General features: G+C 45.1%; 1 protein-coding gene across 4 annotated transcripts in view; it reads left to right on the plus strand.

The window, feature by feature from the left end:
- Positions 1-2,777: 2,777 nt before the first annotated feature.
- The window catches only part of PANX1 (pannexin 1), a 35,252-nt gene continuing 19,679 nt past the window's right edge, over positions 2,778-18,350 (plus strand). Inside the window, exon 1 of one of the 4 annotated variants that reach the window (XM_084842610.1) lies at positions 2,778-3,233. In XM_084842610.1, coding sequence (XP_084698736.1) covers positions 3,053-3,233 — 181 coding nt within the window. In that variant the 5' untranslated portion in view covers positions 2,778-3,052. Of the gene's footprint in view, positions 3,234-3,298; positions 3,509-18,350 lie in introns of those variants that run through there. The other 3 variants (XM_084842611.1, XM_084842613.1, XM_084842612.1) reach the window with 3 other exon arrangements.

Here is an 18,350-nt window from a genome sequence, read left to right on the forward strand (position 1 = left end):
TCTTGGCTATCCATGTGTGATTTGTTTCAAGATCAGAGTCATAAATGCATAACATTTATAGCTGTATCAACTGTAGTGAGAAATCACCTTCTATAGGGTTTTATTAATTTTCCTGTGTTTTTCAACAAACGCTTCTTACAAATCAATAAAATAATGAATAGAGGGAAAAGTCAGTGGGGTGGATCCAAGGGTTTTCTTCCTTGCACACAGCAGTGGGCAGTCTACGAGGATCAGGGGGCTGCATTGCAACCCCCCAATTCGCCAGGGCCACACTCCTGCCCCCACCAAATCTGGCAGCAAAAAAAGCAACAAATTCAGTGGCAGGCTGCACAAAAGACTGGGGGGTGGACATACGCAGCCCACAGAGGAAGAGAAACTCTAACCCATTCGTTCCAACCAGAGAAAGAATAAACAGTCTAGTTCTCTGCCCAGTTTTAGCTGTCGTGGTGGAAGGTTGGAACGTCTGGAGGTTTTTGAATTGCTGCAGTCATGATGATCATTGCAACTGTACACATGGGCTGGGCCCAGATGCGCAACCCAGTGTTAAGGCCCTACACATGTGGCATGGCAAAGACTGAACATCTGCCTTGGGACTGTGTCCACTTTTCAGTGCGATGGTGTTCATCCATACAAACATCCATGCTACTCTTTTGAAAGAGGGATGTTAGAATGTTAGGATCTAAAGAGCCTCTTGTTGAGGGTGAAAGTGGAGAGTGCAAAAGCCAGTTTGAAACTCAACATTAAGAAAACTAAGATCATGGCATCTGGCCCTATCACTTCCTGGCATATAGAAGGGGAAGAAATGGAAGCTGTGACAGATTTTACTTTCTTGGGCTCCAAGATCACCGCAGACGGTGACTGTAGCCATGAAATTAAAAGACGCTTGTCCTTGGGAGGAAAGCTATGGCAAACCTAGACAGCATAGTAAGAAGCAGAGACATCACCTTGCCGACAAAGGTCCGTCTAATCAAAGCTATGGTTTTCCCAGTAGCAACGTATGGCTGTGAGAGCTGGACTATAAGGAAGGCTGAGCGCCGAAGAATTGTTGCTTTCGAACTGTGGTGCTGGAGAAGACTCTGACGAGTCCCCTGGACTGCAAGGAGGTCCAATCAGTCCATCCTAAAGGAAATCAACCCTGAGTGCTCATTGGAAGGACAGAGACTGAAGCTGAAGCTCAAATATTTTGGCCACCTAATGCGAAGAGAAAACTCCTTGGAAAAGACCCTGATGCTGGGAAAGACTGAAGGCAAAAGGAGAAGGGGACAGCAGAGGATGAGATGGCTAGACAGCATCACCGATGCAATGAATATGAACTTGAGCACACTCCGGGAGAGAGCGCAGGACAGGAAGGCCTGGCGTGCTGTGGTCCATGGGGTCACGAAGAGTCGGACATCAACAACAACAACAACAAAATGTTAGAATCAAAGATATTGACCAAACTGTGTGCGCAATGTACCTCCAGGCTTTTGTGCAGTGGTGCTACATATGCATATGCTAATTTATATGTACAAATGCAAACGCAGAAATAATAGCTATAACTTAAATAGAAATACAATGCATCTCACCGTCCGGGGGAAGACTGTGACCAGGTGACCTGTGTGCCTGCTCAGTCTGCCATCCAGCTGCTAACTGTGGATGGTGATAAAACAGTTGGGGGAGGCAAAATAGTGAATATAAAAAATAGAAAATAATATGATAATACTATGTTATCTATGCAAGCTACAAACATAACTTTAAAACACAACAGAGAAAAATATAATACTGTTGTACTGTAATATCCCACAATACCAGGGGTAACCAGTAGCAAGCAAAACCAAATGCATTTCCTATTTTGTTTTGGCAAACTGTGGATGGGCAACTTGAAGGCCTCTGCTGCTCTCCCTCCTTATGGTTTTGACTTTAAACCACACTTTGACTTGGCAGTCCATCAGAGAGGACATGAGGGAGGTGTACAAAATTATGCATGGTGGGGATAAAGTGGACAGGGAGACATTTTTCTCCCTCTCTTAAGGTGCAATCCTATGCATGTTTGGACAGAAAAAAGTCCTGCAATTCCCAGCATTCCCCAGACAGCCATGCTGTCAGGGGAAGGCTGGGAGTTATAGGGCTTTTTCTGTGTAAACATGCATAGGATTGTGCCCTTATAATACTAGAACCCGGGGTCATCCTATTGGGTGGGAGATTCAGGACAGAGAAAAGGAAGGCCTTCTTCACACAGCACAGAGTTTAACTATGGCATTCGCTACCACAAGATGTGCTGATGGCCACCAATTTGGATGGCTCTAAAGGCGTTTGGACAAATTCATGGAGGAGAAAGCTATCAATGGCTACTGGTCCCGATGGCTATATGCTCCCTCCAGTATCAGAGGCAGTATGCCTACACCAGTTACTGGGGAACATGGGCTGGGGGGGGGGGTGCTGTTGCACTCCTGTCCTGCTTGTGGGTTTCCCATGGGCAGCTGGTTGGCCACTGTATGAACAGAATGCTGGACTGGATGGGCCCTTGGCCTGACCCAGAATGGCTCTTCTTGTACTCTTATGCCCTCTGACAGCTCTTCAAACAGAGGACTGTCCTCTGCTCCGTAACGTAGGTCACCAGGCCGCCCTGGGATTATGCAGGGCCGCTGCCCCGAGGACCTTACAATCTAAACAGCAAGGCGAACGCGCCAATCGGAGGCCGAGCGAGGCCCCTTGCCCTGGGTTCCTTCCTCGCCACACACTCTCCTCCCGCACGTCCCCGCTTCTGAACAAAAGGCGCGCGGAGGGCGCGAGCGAGCGGGGCGAGAGAGGAGGCGCGCGCGGCGCCCTGCCCTCCTCGGCCTCGCCAGTGCGCTCCCCGCCCCCTCCCGAGGGGCCCTGGGCGAGCGCCAAACAAAGGCGGGCTGTGCGCGGCCGCGCCGGAGCCCGGCTCTCTCTCTCGCTTCCCGTTCTCGGCACGTTTGCTGGCTTGCTCCGCTGAGAGCCGGCGCGGCCGCAGCCTGCATGGGGGCGAGCTGGCCGAAGGCGTGAGGGAGCGCGCCAGGCGCCTCGCTGGGCCGCCTTCGCCGCCACCATGGCCATCGCCCACATCGCCACCGAGTACGTCTTCTCGGACTTCTTGCTGAAGGAGCCGTCGGAGAGCAAGTACAAGGGGCTGCGCCTGGAGCTGGCCGTCGACAAGCTGGTCGCCTGCATCGCGGTCGGCCTCCCTCTCCTGCTCATCTCGCTGGCGTTCGCCCAGGAGATCTCTGTAGGTAAGCCTCTATGGGTAAACCTCAGGTGGGGGTGGCAGGGAGGGGACTGTACCACTTCAGACTGCGGGGGGGGGGGGTTAGTGGTGGTGCCGGGGCCTGAAACATCTCAGCGCGTGCTTAGATGATTGAAAACGGGGCGCCTTGTCACCCAGCCAAAGGAGTCTTGCAGTGGAGTCTTACAGTTTCTTCACAGAATCTTACCGTATAATAATAATAGTCCAATACAAGCTTACTCAGAAGTAAGCCCCATTAAGTTCAACAGGCCTTGGTCACAGGTAAGGCGGCGCAGGGTTGCAGTCGATTCGTGCAATCTTAAACAAGTGCGCTCAGAAGTAAGCCTGACTGCGTTCAGTGGGATTTACTGCCTCGTAAATGGGATTAAGGATGGCAGTTTCTGTGGATTAATCTGATGAGCTCTAATTGAGGCAATATAATCTGACAAGTTACAAATTGGTATATAAATCAAGCAAATTTGGTGGGGAGGGGAGCATACTTCCTTCTCTTTTTGATGGCGTGTGGATATGTTGCAGCAGGGGTGGTCGTAGAACAGGTGTTCTCTCCTGTGTGAAAGGGAAGGAAGAATACCTCTTCAGAGACCGTAAAGGAGCAGGAATCAAACAGGTGCAGGAGATAAGTTTATTAGAATGAATGGATAAATTCATAACCCTGCCTTGTTTTTCTCTGCCAGTCTTCCTCTAACCTGGTGCCTGCCGGATATGTTGGACTACAATACCCAACATACCCAGCCAGCATGGCCAATGGGTGGATGTTGTACGTAATACATTGGGCAGGACCCAGGTTGGAAGAGAAGGTTGGTACATGTTCACTTGTGATGTACTGCATATAAGGGCTGCCTTTTAAAGGTGGTTTGGAAACATCAGCTGGTGCAGAACGCAACCACCTAAGTATTGGTAAAGCCTTTGATTGTGTGGATCACAACAAACTGTGGCAAATTCTTAAAGAGATGGGAGCACCAGACCACCTTACCTGTCTCCTGAGAAACCTGTGCAAGGGTCAAGAAGCAACAGTCAGAACCAGACATGAAACAACCGAGTGGTTCAAAATTGGGAAAGGAGTACGACAAGGCTGTATATTGTCTCCCTGCTTATTTAACTTATATGCAGAGTACATCATGAGAAACACCGGGTTGGATGAATCACAGGTTGGAATTAAGATTGCCAGGAGAATTATCAACAACTTCAGATATGCAGACGATACCACCCTAATGGCAGAAAGCAAAGAGGATCTAAAGAGCCTCTTGTTGAGGGTGAAAGTGGAGAGTGCAAAAGCTGGTCTGAAATTCAACATTAAAAAAACTAAGATTATGGCATCTGGCCCCATCACTTCGTGGCATATATATAAAATAAAATGAAAATAAAGAAAGAAAGAAAGAAAGAAAGAAAGAAAGAAAGAAAGAGAAAAGAAGTGGAAGCAGTGACAAATTTTATTTTGGAGGGCTCCAAGATCACGGCAGACGGTGACTGTAGCCATAAAATTAAAAGACGCTTGCTCCTTGGGAGGAAAGCTATGGCAAACCTAGACAGCATAGTAAGAAGCGGAGACATCACCTTGCCGACAAAGGTTCGCATAATCAAAGCTATGGTTTTCCCAGTAGCAACGTATGGTTATGGGAAGTTCCTTATGGACTACAAGGAAGGCTGAGCACTGAAGAATTGATGCTTTCGAACTGTGGTGCTGGAGAAGACTCTTACGAGTCCCCTGGACTGCAAGGAGGTCCAATCAGTCCATCCTAAAGGAAATCAACCCTGAGTGCTCATTGGAAGGACAGATACTGAAGCTGAAGTTCAAATATTTTGGCCACCTAATGCGAAGAGAAAACTCTCTGGAAAAGACCCTGATGCTGGGAAAGATTGAAGGCAAAAGGAGGAGGGGACGGCAGAGGATGAGATGGCTAGATAGCATCACCGATGCAATGAATATGAATTGAGCGCACTCCAGGAGAGAGCGGAGGACAGGAAGGCCTGGCGTGCTATGGTCCAAGGGGTCACGAAGAGTCGGACACTATTTAACAACTGAACAACAACAGGTAGTCAGATCATGTGACCCCTGTACTGCAGGAGCTACACCTGTGACGGAGTGACTTTCTGAGCCAGTATGATGTAGCAGTTAGGATGTTGGCCTAGGACTGGAGAGACCGAGGCTCAAGCCCTAGTCAGTTCACTGGAAACTCACTGGGTGATCTTGGGCCAGTCACACACTGTCAGCCTAATCTACCTCACAAGCACGTTGTGAGGATAAAATGGGGTAGGGGTGGGGAGGGGAGAGAGAGAGAAGAGAATCTCAAAGTGCTACTTTGAGCTCCCTGGAAGAAGGGCAGGTTATAAGCATAGTAGTAAATAAATAAAGTGCTGGTTTTCACCTTTAAAGCCTTAAATAATGTGGGACCAAGTTACTTGAGGGACCAGCTTTACCCATATCAGCCTGTCTGTGCTCTAAGAGTAGCAGTTGAAGTCCTTCTCACACACCTGCCTGTGAGAGCAACAAGGCTTGCCGGCATGAGGAACACGGCCTTTTCGGCAGTGGCCCCACATCTGTGGAACACACTATCAACTGGGGTAAGCCAAGCCCCATTGCTACAGGCTTTTAGGGGAGCTTAAAGATTCCTTTGATTTCTGTGGCTTTCTCATAAGATATATTTTCTTGGGTTGCTGGTGGTTTTAGCTGTAATTATTTATTGGATTTTAGTATTTTTCTGGGCTGGATAGTCTTGTTCTGGTTATTGTTGTTAGTTAGCAGCAGCATCACCATCATCGCTGGTTCTTATTAATGTTTGAAGTTTATTATCTGTCTTTTATTCTGGAAGCCATATTGAGAGGGTTGTTGTTGTTTTTTAACCTTTAAAAGCGGCCCATAAATATGTTTGATTCTGACAGTATTATGAGCATAGAAGTGTTTCATTGGAGGACAAGAAAAAGTTAGGTGATTAGACAAGAAGAAGCTAGGCACTTCAATGGAGGACAGGAAAAATTACTGTGGGTTCCAAGTGGCGTAGAGAAATCAATGGCTGTATCATTCTCTCTCCTTGTTGACATTCTACTCAATTGCAACTGTCAGGGGCTGGGAGGCACATGGATATGAGCATATTTCAAACAGGTGGAGGTGCCTTTTGTTAGCCTTTTGCAAGTACTACCTATCCTAGGTCATTTATGGCTTTCCTTCTCTCCCCTCCTTGTTCACACTTTCAATGACAGTTCAAAGCTCTGTTTCCCTGTTTTTATATCTGTGGGTGGCAATGAGCTGTTCTTCCCTCTGACAAAACAACAACAAAAAAACACTACCGTCTTAGCATTTTAGACGCCCTGAAGCAGCGTTTTTGTTTTTGCTAGAGAATAATGGTAGGGAGAGAAAGGAAAAAAATGCTCTTAACTACACCATGCTTGTAGGCTTTACTTCTTTCCAATACTTTTTCATGCTTTAAGTAAATCATGAATAGAGGTGCAATTGGTCAGCAGTGACCAATTCCCCCCTATCCCTATTTAACTCAGTGGGACTTTCTGCTCTGAACTGGTTATGCAGAGGATTGCACTGTTACTAAACTTTAAGAACATAAGAGCCATGATGGATCAGATCAATGGTCCATCTAGTCACACGGTGGCCAACCAGCTGCCCGCAGGAAACCCACAGGCAGGACACGAGTGCAACAGCACCCTCCCACAACAGATTTCCCTCCCACCTATGTTCCCCAGCAACTGGTGTACATAGGCATGCTGCCTCTGATACTGGGGGTAGCATATAGCCAGCAGGACTAGCAGCCATTAATAGCCTTATCCTTTGTGCAAACATTCTCCTAGCCCTCAGCTTTACAGCCAGCCCAGACTGCATTTCCCTAAACACAACAATACCCACAGACTAGATAACAACTCTGGACTACACTGCAGTGCTGTCATATACTACTCTCCCTCCCAGCAATAAGAGTATAACAACCACGGACTACTTTGCAGGGCTGACATAACTCATATTCAGCCAACACCCCCCCACACACACACACGCACGCACGCACACTCACATCATCATCATGGCAATCACTCATGACCGAGTAAGATTTTCGTCCAAAGTTAGAGTCTATATAGGTAACTCTTTAAAAGGATTAGACAGCTTCATAGGAGATAGGTCAATCAACACATTAATCTCTAGCAGTGGGTCTGCAGGTGGCTGTAAAGGCTGATTCTGGATCTACACAGCCTCCCACAGTGAGGACATAGGTTTCCAGGTGGAAGGTGGTCACGGTGAGGTTTTGCTTGACGTGCCTTCCTCTGAGCTCGTTTCTCCCTTTTGCTCTGTACTCGTGCTTCTGTACTCTGTACTCGTGCTTTTTCAAAGTCCATTAAAAAAAAAGGTAAATGTGTCCCCAACCAGTCGTGTCCAACTCTAGGGTGTGGTGCTTATCTCCATTTCTAAGCCGAAGAGCCAGCGTTGTCCGAAGACACTTCCGTGGTCATGTGGCCGGCATGACTGAACACCGAGGCGCACGGAACGCTGTTACCTTTCCCTCCGAAGCGGTACCTATTTATCTACTTGCAATGTCTTGCTTTTGAATTGCTAGGTTGGCAGGAGCTGGGACTGAAGACGGGAGCTCACTCCATCACGCAGCACTCGGGTCTCGAACTGCTGTCCTGTCGACCTTCCGGTCTGCAGTTCAGCATCTTAACCACTAAGCCACCACGGCCCCTTTTCAAAGTCCATAGCACCTTTAATATAGGTGCTGACTCACAATATGGATGTAATGGCAGACTTTATTTACCTTTGCAGGTGAGTCTTTTTTTTAATGGTTACAAACACAGTAAAAAAACAACTGGTGGTGGTGGTGGGTATGAAATAAGACCCGAGCTAGAAAGAACATGAACTCCTGTCATTCCTACAACCCATTGTTTGGGTCTAGATATGCTACTGCCCAGTCAAAGCTACACTAAAATGCTGCATTTCCAAGTTATTTTCTATGGGTGGTAATCACTATTCTTACGAGTCCCCTGGACTGCAAGGAGGTCCAATCATCCTAAAGGAAATCAACCCTGAGTGCTCATTGGAAGGACAGATCCTGAAGCTGAAGCTCAAATATTTTGGCCACCTAATGCGAAGAGAAAACTCACTGGAAAAGACCCTGATGCTGGGAAAGACTGAAGGCAAAAGGAGAAGGGGACGGCAGAGGATGAGATGGCTAGATAGCATCACCGATGCCATGAACTTGAGCACACTCCGGGAGAGAGCGGAGGACAGGAAGGCCTGGCGTGCTATGGTCCATGGGGTCACGAAGAGTCGGACACGACTGAACGACTGAACAACAAAAATCACTATTCCTGGAGGGAAGGCAAAAAGGGGAGGGGGGTTCAAAATGAAATCCCAGTGAGTGAAGTCCCTTCACACATTGGCTAAACACACTGAAAGGTGGTAGCAGGTTTCTCACAAAATGATTGGAAAAAAGCAATTGTCCATTTCTCACAAAATGATTGGAATAGGCCTGAACATTTTGTCTCATATCTCAGGTTCTACAAGGACTAGAGACTTACTCTTTTTTTATTTGAAAACTGGGAACCTGGATAGCTAGTGGGCCCCCTCAGATGGTGAGCTGGTGGCTGCAGCCCCCTTAGCCCTGTGGTAAATCCAGCTATGCCTGCGGCCCCATCTACAAAAAGTAGACCTCTCCTCTGTGGTACATGCTCTGGTTACATCCAGGCTGGATTACTGTGCGCTCAACGCGGGGCTGGCTTTAAAGACAGTTCAGAAACTTCAGTTGGCACAGAATGCAGCAGCAAAAACAGTGGTAGGGGCCGAGTGTTCAGACCATGTTGTACCAATTCTGCACTGTACCAAGTGTAGAAAAGGGCAACTAAAATGATCAAGGGGCTGGAGCATCTCCCCTATGAGGGAAGGTTACAGTAGCTGGGATTGTTTAGCTTGGAAAAAAGGAGGATGAGGGGAGACATGATAGAAAATAATGCATGGTGTGGAGAATGTGAATAGGGAGACATTTTTCTCCCTCTCTCAAAAGACTATAACCTGGGGTGATCCCATGAAGCTGATTGGTGGGAGATTCAAGACAGTTAAAAGGAAGGACTTTTTCACACAGCACATAGTTAAACTATGGCATTCGCTACCACAGGATGTAGTGATGGCCACCAATTTGGATGGCTTTAAAAGGGGGTTGGACAAATTCCTGGAGGAGAAGGCCATCAATGGCTACTAGTCCTGATGGCTATGTGCTACCTCCAGTACCAGAGGCAGTGAGCCTATGTACTCCAGTTGCTGGAGAACATGGGTGGGAGGGTGCTATTGCACTCATGTCCTGCTTGTGGGTTCCTGGTCGACACTGGGTTGGCCACTGTGTGAATAGAATGCTGGACTAGATGGACCCTTGGTCTGATCCAGCATGGCTCTTCCTATATTCTTATGAACAAGTTGTACTGGCTGCCTTTTCATTTCCAGGCGCAGTTTAAAGTGCTGGATTTGGCCTTTAAAACCTTAATGGTTTGGGACCAGGTTATCTGAAGGACCACTTGTATCCATACCAGCTCGCCTGGACTGTATGTTCAGCCGCTGAGGCTCTCCGCTCTGGCTCATTGATAAGAGATATTAGGTTGATTGCTACTAAGGACAGGACCTCTTCAGTGGTGACCCCGGTCTTGTGGAAATCTCTTCCCCAGGAAATACAAGTCGCCCCATCTTGGAAACTTTTATTTCACTTTGTTTTTTTATTTTCTGCTGAAGTATTAATTGCCACTGCTCAATCTTAAGGGGGTGTAATGTGGTTTTCATTGGTTGTTTATACTGTTGTGTTTGATTATTGTATTTTTATGATTTTTTTATACTGCCTTGGAAGGACAATTGTGCCCTGACAGGCAATCTGTAAATCAGGTAATATATAAAAGAGTGAATTGCTTTTAATAATAACATAGGTAAGAGATATGCAATGTATTCTGAGCTAAGGGTCAGGTTGGAAATATGTTTCATGCCCAGGAGGGAACAGTTAGTGGGCACATCTGGGGCCAAACTGGGCATTATGGTAAATGGCATCCACATGTATTCTTTTTCTAGCCAAAATGGGGTGATGGGCTTAGGTGGCTTTGAAATGGGATTAGATGGATTTATGGAGGACAGGCCTATCAGTGAGTATTTGCCATGGTAGCTCCAGATCTGAAGGCAGTATTTCCCCGGATATGAATTGTTGGGGAAGAGGGCAAAGAACAGGGGATGCCTGCTCACCTCTTCATGCCTTGTTGTGGGGTTTCCAGAAGCACTGAGACAGCCACTGTGTGAAACAGGATACTGGACTAGATGCACAGTTACCATTTTCAGCAGCAGCTGCTGTCCACAGCTGCCCATTGATCTTAAAGTCTAGTTCCGCTCACAGTCATTTTATTGAATTCTAGATATTTTGTTGCATTTTTATTGTATCGGTGGATTTTTCTTGTAAACCACCTTGTTATCTTTTACAGTGAAAGATAGTCTATAAATAATTTTAATTTACATTAATTTACATTATTAACCAATCATTTCTAACATCACAGCAGATTCCAGCTAATGAATACATTGGGCTTATATTGTAACATTTTAATTTTTAAATGGGTAAAAGGAGAGAGAGAGAGATACGCACGCACGCGCACACACACACGCTTTTGGCTTTATCAAAATGTGTGTATAGCAAACGGCCCTGGCTTTGCCTGGGTTGGGAAGAACCCTTAGTTTGATACAACAAAGCTTTACACACCTGTCAGAGTTGGAGACGTTGTGCCTGCCCCATCCGAGTGAAGCCACACCTGGAACCCCTAGGCATGGCCTCTGCCATGGAGTTACCTGTGTATTGTATTTATATTACTTTTCAGCCAATTTCAGTTTTTGTCTACTAATTGCTATTAATTTTGTAGTGCTTTTTGTATGGTTAAAATTTGCTCGCTGCAGTGCTGACTCATCATACCGAGTTTGGTTGAAATCAATCAAATGGTATTGAAGCTATAAATATTTTAAAATTTCAGTTGGTTGCCATTTTGTTTCAAGAGGGCGGACACAATTTTGTATGGTTAAAATCTGCTCACTGCAATGCTGAATCGTCATGCCAGGTTTGGTTGAAATCAATCAAATGGTATTGAAGCAGTAAATCTGTACAAATTTTGATTGGCCGACATTTTGTTTCAAGATGGTGGATGGAATTTTCACTATGCCTAAATCCATCCCAGATAGAGGTAGAACAAATCCTAAAAGTTTCATAACAATCGGATGTATGGTTTTCAAATCCATCAAAGACATACAAACAAACACTTCTATTTATATATATAGAAGCTATAGAACAGATATAGAAGAAGATATACATCAACATCTTGATAAAGCCAAAAACAAATTCATTGCTTCAAATACTTCTAACATTTCAGGGAATGTCTGCACCAGCATCCTTTGTTGTGATCCTTATTGTTTCAGTTCAACAATTTCAGTTCAACAATTGCTCTTCTCTGTCCTAGTGTTAATATCTTCACATGATTTCTGCATAACACTTGCTTCCTCCTCCCAGGATTATGTGTGGATTAAAAAAAGTAACACTAAATATGTGCAGTTACAGATTAGTTTATTTATGTAAATATCACATTTATATTCTGTCCTTCTGTCCATCAAGGACCCCAAAAGCAGTTAACAACAAAACACTAAAAACAAATAATTTAAAACAATCACACGAATCATATATACTAATAGTGATCTAAATTCTCTAAGTGCCAATTCTTATGCAGCATGAGAATGAGAGCCACCGTGCATGAGAGCCACGCATGAGAGCCACCGTGCTGTAGTGGTTAAACTATTGGACTAGGACTTGGGAGATCCAGGTTCTAGAACTCACTTAGCCATCAAGCTCACTGGGAAACTTTGGGTCAGTCACTATCTTTCAGCCTAACCTACCTCACAGGCTTGTATAAGTGGTCATGATGATAAGAGAGCTTTGGGAGAACGCAGAAGTTTGCAGAAGTACCAAAAAAAAAACACCCCCTCTCCTCTTCCTCATGTCATTGGAGAAGGATTTTGCTTGCATTTAGTTTCACTTTGGGGGACCCCTCCCCCAACAACAGCCCAGTGAGGACTGAACATGCGCTGTGGGTATAGAGGGGGTAGAAATGGAATATTCTGGAGGGCATGGCTGGCTGGAACCCTGAACAGGAGCACTTCACACTGCCACGTTTTGTTGTAGCTTCTATATGTAAGCACTAAAGCCACGAGACAGAAAGGGACAATAATTATCACTGACCCCAAAGGTCCTCTGAAACAGCAGGGTGAGGTAGCCAAATGGGAGGGCATTTCAGAGCCAAGGTGCTGGTTCTAATAAGGCCATTTCTTGTGTGCTGGGTAAATGCCAGGCAGGGCTGTTGTTTGATGACTTCAGTGATCAGTAAGCTCACACCAGTAACGAGCTTAAGTTTGGTGTTTTAACTGCATCATTCTAGTGATAAATTTTTATTAGTTTTAAAATGGTTGTTGACTGATACTACAGGGAGCTTACCTTTACTGTAACGAGAAGCAGGTGTCTGTTTTAAATACAGAAATGAATAAATATTGAAATAGAAGACAGATGGAGACAAAAATGTGGGAAACCATAGGATTATCAGGTTACTAATGGGAATCTAGTCCAGTGTTACTCAGACTCAATGGCCTCACCAACGAAAAGTTTTGTTTTTGTTCAAAAACCAGCTGTCAGTCCCTCCCTATGATTTAGAAATCATATGATACGGTAGCCCCATTGTTTGCAATTCTCCCCAGTGACTCACCCCCAAGACTCTGGTGACTCACTTATGGCGCTCTCAACCAATCACTTGGGGAGGGGGGAATCACAAATCCAGTCCAAGTGGGATTTCACAGCTACCTAAACACTTCTAACAATTCATCCGAGTCTGTCTTTTGTATTTAGCCTATGAGGAGAAGAGAGCAGGTGCCTGTAAAAAGAGTCAAGCCAGTAGCTGGGAATTATGGGAGTTGGGGTGAGGGGCTGAGTCAAGCCATTGGACTTGAGTCAGTAGATTGTAACACACAATTGAGCTGAACCCTGACACCAGTCACACCAGTGTCACCACCACCATTTACTTTGTTTTTACTCAAGCTTTTTTAAGAGAAGAAAGAGATGCTGAGGTGCAGAAGAGTAGAGAACAACCGAGATACGTTTTTTTTTAAGGTCCCATGTTGCAGGTTGCAGTTAAATAAGGATCTGAAAAGGCTGAAGCCTACTGAGCTGAAGCCTACTGAGCTCTAGGCAAAATGCCTACTTACCTCAAGGTGGCTAAGGGAATGCTGTGAGTTGTTGGACTTTTTTCTGTCTAAACATGCATAGGATTGCACCCTAAGTGTATCTTAACATCAAAACAGTAAGAAAACAATATAAATATAATCAACCGATACACCAACAGCAATACAAACAAATGGCAGAAGAGCAATAAAAAAACAGGCAGAGGGAAATTACCCTAAAATGTTTGCCCAAACAGTTCAGCTTTTTTGCCCACGTTGGGTTAGGCTTTGGGTTATGCGAGTCTGCTGGGCTCAGGGAGAACTTGCTGAAACAATGTGTCCCACATCACCACAGATGCCCTTGCAATCACCAAAACACTGGAAACTTTTTCCACTTCCAAAAGTTGATTTTTCAGTTGAAGCATATATAAACATGCAAACATGGAAAGCCCAATTCACTTTTATATTCACTTCCTTTTTTTAAAAACTCTGCTTAGAATAAGCAGTGGGACTTTCCATCATTTAGGAATGATGAAGCTGCCAGAGTGTATATTTCATAAGAGAGAGGCTGAAATTCCAGATTCCAAGGGGGTGTCTCCATGAGCGATTTACTCTGAGCTGGTTGCTTTTGGAGGTGGTTAGGGATTTATGACGTCGTGGCCATCCAGCAATCACCCCGGAGCTCATCACAGAAAAACTGGATTTTCTGAGACTGCTTGAAGTACGATTCTTTTCCTTAAGGCAGGTTCTCCCTGGTATAGTTGCTATGTGCCCCAACCCCCTCACTGACTTTGGGTATGCTAGCCCTGCTCAGGGGTGTGCCTTTCACTGTGACCCCGGTCAAGGAGTATTTCCTGTGTGTTTCCCATCCCTGCACAAACAATTAGTGTCGACTCAGAAGGAACTCCCATTGTGCTCAATGAGGCTTGTTCCTGAAATGCAGGTGCATCTGGAGCTTCAAGGGAAAGGAGAAAGTGGGGGGAGCTGGGGTGGGAGACTCTCTTATTGGTTGAGCAGCCCCTGCCAGTCAGATGAAGTTCACTCCAACCCCCAACCCCACCCGGAAGTATGTTCTGTGAAGTGGTTTTTACTGGCGCGGAGCACTTGCTCATGGACTCCTGCGTGGACCAAAGCACAGCAAAACTTATTACTTTTTTTAAAAAAATCTGGTACTCCTCCATTTGCTTCTCCTTCTGTTGTCATGGAGACAGGGTCCAACAGATAGAAAACAAAACTCTTCATTTGACTTAAGAACCACAGCTGCTCCCATGTTTCACAACATTTGATAACGGCCACCTTTTTCTCAACACTCAGTTCACCGAAGCTGCCTTTTCCTCCCTCTCCAGTGGCCCGTGCTTAGCCTGTTCTTCTCACCCTCATACCCACAGCCTCTGTTTCTTAGGAGCTTCACATTCGTATCTATAGTTAATACCCAACTCTGCAGTGAGTGCAACTGATAGAGCTGCAGCTGTTTGGGGAATTGTTTAGCTGTTTTTGGTTTTATATTCCTTATATCCAGCTTGTAAATAGCCAGTGGAATAGTCAACTGTACTGGTACCATCTGTACGAACAACCCGGCGTGGGGGGACACATGATAGAGGTGTATAAAAGTATGCACGGTGTGAAGGAAGTGGATAGGTAGAGGTTTTTCTCCCTCTTTCATAATACTAGAACCCAGGTCATCCCATGAAGCTGATTGGTGGGAGATTCAGGACAGACAAAAATAAGTGCTTCTTCACACAGCACAGAGCCAAAACCGTGGAATTTGTTTCCACAAGATGTAGTTATAGCCACCAACCTGGATAGCTTTAGGGCACAATCCTATGCAGGTTTAGCTGGAAAAAAGGCCTACGACTCCCAGCATGTCTCAGCCAGCAATCCTGGTTGGGGATGCTGGTTATTGTAGGACTTTTTTCCATCTAAACATGCATAGGATTGCGCCCTTACAAGGGGATTAGACACATTCATGGAGGGTAAGGCTATCAGTGCCTACTAATCATGACAGCTATATATTATCTCCAGTATCAGAGGAAGTATGATTCTGAATACCAGTTATTGGGGAACACGAGCAAGAGAGTGTTATAATTAGAACTCACGTCCTACTTGTGGGCATCTGGTTGGCCAGTATGGAAAAAAAACTGATACAGGACTAGATGATCTGATCCAGAAGCGCTCTTTTTTCACATGTGTTGGCTCTTTTTTCTTAAAGAGCACAACAGCTATAATATGTGAGTGTGGGCAGGCAAGCTAGTAAAGATGGGCTGTGTGCTTGTTTAGGTGTGTTTAGGCCTACATGGAATTGTTAGGCAGCCTCATCGGGTTCAGAATCACAGTGCAATGGGCACTTTGTGGTTTCAGGGCATAGTATAATAATACATGATGCAAATACTGTCATAGCTCAGTGGCAGAGCACGAGCTTCGCATGCAGAAGGTCCTAGGTTCAATCCCTGGCTTCTCCAGGTTGTTGTTGTTCATTCGTTCAGTCGTGTCCGACTCTTTGTGAGCCATTGCTGCCAGGCAGTGTAGACAATACTGGGCTAGATAGACCAAGGATCTGACTCAGTATAAGGCAGCTTCCTATGTTCCTATGACTACCTATTATTTTACTGCAGTCAAAAATTCCATAACCAAGCCTTCCACTGTTTCCGTGGCAGCTTCCCGTTTAATTTCATAGTGGCATTATTCACTAGCAAGGGCAGAAATGAGGGCTGCTTCCCCAGCCAAGTAGCAATCAGGGACAAACTTCTCAGCATAGGTAAACTTCTCCTACTGGCCACGTGCTATAACTTCAGGCATCTCCGAACAGGAGGAGGAACACAAACCATTGTTAGTAGCCAAGGCCATTGCCTCAGACCTCCCATGGCTCCATTTTGCTTGGTTTGGGTACCAGGGAATACCTCCCTCTCTCTGCTTCGTAGAGCTCCTAGACTCTGGTCTAGAAAAACAGTTGCTGCTGAAATAATGGAAAATAGTGGTGACGTTAAACACACACAACAGTGCTGTGAATAACACATTAAAGCTGCAATTCTATATGCACATTTTTGGGAGTAAGTCCCATTGAACTCAGTGGGGATTACTTCTGAGTATACGAGTATAGGATTGCTTTATAACAGTAAGCCCCGCTAAGTTCAGTGGGATTTACTCCTACATAAGCTAGTGTGTCTAGGATTGCAGCCTAAATTATAGGGACTGAGGGAAAGCCAAAAATAAAAAATGTTTTAACAGTCAGTGCTTTAAAAATACTTGTCCAACATTTAACCGGTCAATTGAGCAAATCTTTTTTGACTGGTCAAATGCCCACCCTAAGAGGTCTGCTTGCCTGGGAACCTCATGTTTGCCCTTTTGAGTCGTAGCATGGGAAGGAAGGCAGGATATAAATATCTTCAGGCACTCTTAGATCCAGCTTGGTCCATAGAGGACCAGGTCCCTCAGTGGCACAGAATGCCCCTGTCAGGTTCAGCTGGTTTGCCAGCTGCAATCATTCCTGGGCAGGGATAGTCTGGTTACAGTGATCAGATTACTGCAAGATGTGGGGCTTCCCTGGAAGATGACTTAGAAGCTTCAATTGGTGCAGAATATGTCCGCCAGAATTTTGACTGGTACGATCAAAATTTATGCATATCCCATTTCTGGGCCCGATTTAAGTTGCTGATACTTACCTTTAAAGCCCCAAAACAGCTAGGGAGGACGGAAATGCCTGAAGGACTACCTCTTCCCATATCAGTCTGCTGACGCCTTTCTCCAAGTGCCTCCTTTATCCGAGGTACACTGTTTAACTACAAAAACAGCAGTGGCACCCTGGTTGCAGAACGACCTCCCTAGAGAGACTCGCTTAGCACCTATACTGCAATCTTTACAGTGCCAGGCAAAAACATTCTTATTAAGGCAGGCATTTTTGTTGTAGTAATTTTAGTTGTTTCAAGGATTTTTATCTGTTCTTTTCTTATTTTTATTTGTACTGTGACACATTTGGTTGTACACCACCCTTAAACCCTAGATGGGATGAAGGATGGTATATAAATGTTTTAAATATAAATAAATAATTGAAACAAAGGGAGGGAGGCCAAGGGAAGAGAGCATTTAAAAATATTAATTGAACTGAACATTTGGCTTCTATTACTCTAAGGGTGCAAACTTATGCATGTTTAGACAGGAAAAAAAGTCCTACAACTCCCAGCATGCTGGCTGCAACATGCTGGGAGTTATAGGACATTTTTCTGTCTAAGCGTACATAGAATTGCACCCTAAACTAATATTAGCACAGTCCTATGCTTGACTACTCAGAAGTAAGTCCCATTGAGTTTAGTGGGACTTACTCCCAGGGAAGTGTGTATAGGATTGTAGGCAAAGTCCCACTCAAGCAAGTCCCACTGAAATCAGTGGGACTTATGACTAAGTAGACACACATAGGATTGTGCTAATATTATTATTTTGGAGTAACAGGAGCCAGTCGTTCAGTTCAATAATATTTTAAAATGTTCTGTTTCCTTTGCTGCTCTCTCTTGGATTGATTTATGTTACCTAGTTGCAGTACTATGCGTAGAGTTGCAGTGTAACTGTTCTAATGTTTTGGCACTAACAAGAGGGTTTCTGTGTATTTGGCAACTCTGATGGTTTAGCTCTTACGCTGATGCCTGGAATGAAAGCAAAGCTTGTAGCAAGCTCCCCTTCCCTTCCCCACACTGCCTGACATTTTGGAAGAAAAGAATTATTGGGGTCCTTGCCAACTTAGCTAGATCTATTTTAACCCTCTGTGACTCAGATAATCAAGTTACTGTTTTCATAAGGGAGCCCCTGTGACCACTCCAACTTTGGCATGATAGCAGCCTTTGGAATAAATGACAGCCATGACTCACACTGTTTTTTTAATCCACATTGTCAACAGGAATCCTAAACATTCTTTGTTTC

Source organism: Heloderma suspectum, chromosome 3 (genome assembly GCF_057233095.1).
Source record: "Heloderma suspectum isolate Gila_16-S chromosome 3, 16-S_ref, whole genome shotgun sequence".
In the NCBI taxonomy this organism is placed as follows: domain Eukaryota; kingdom Metazoa; phylum Chordata; class Lepidosauria; order Squamata; family Helodermatidae; genus Heloderma; species Heloderma suspectum.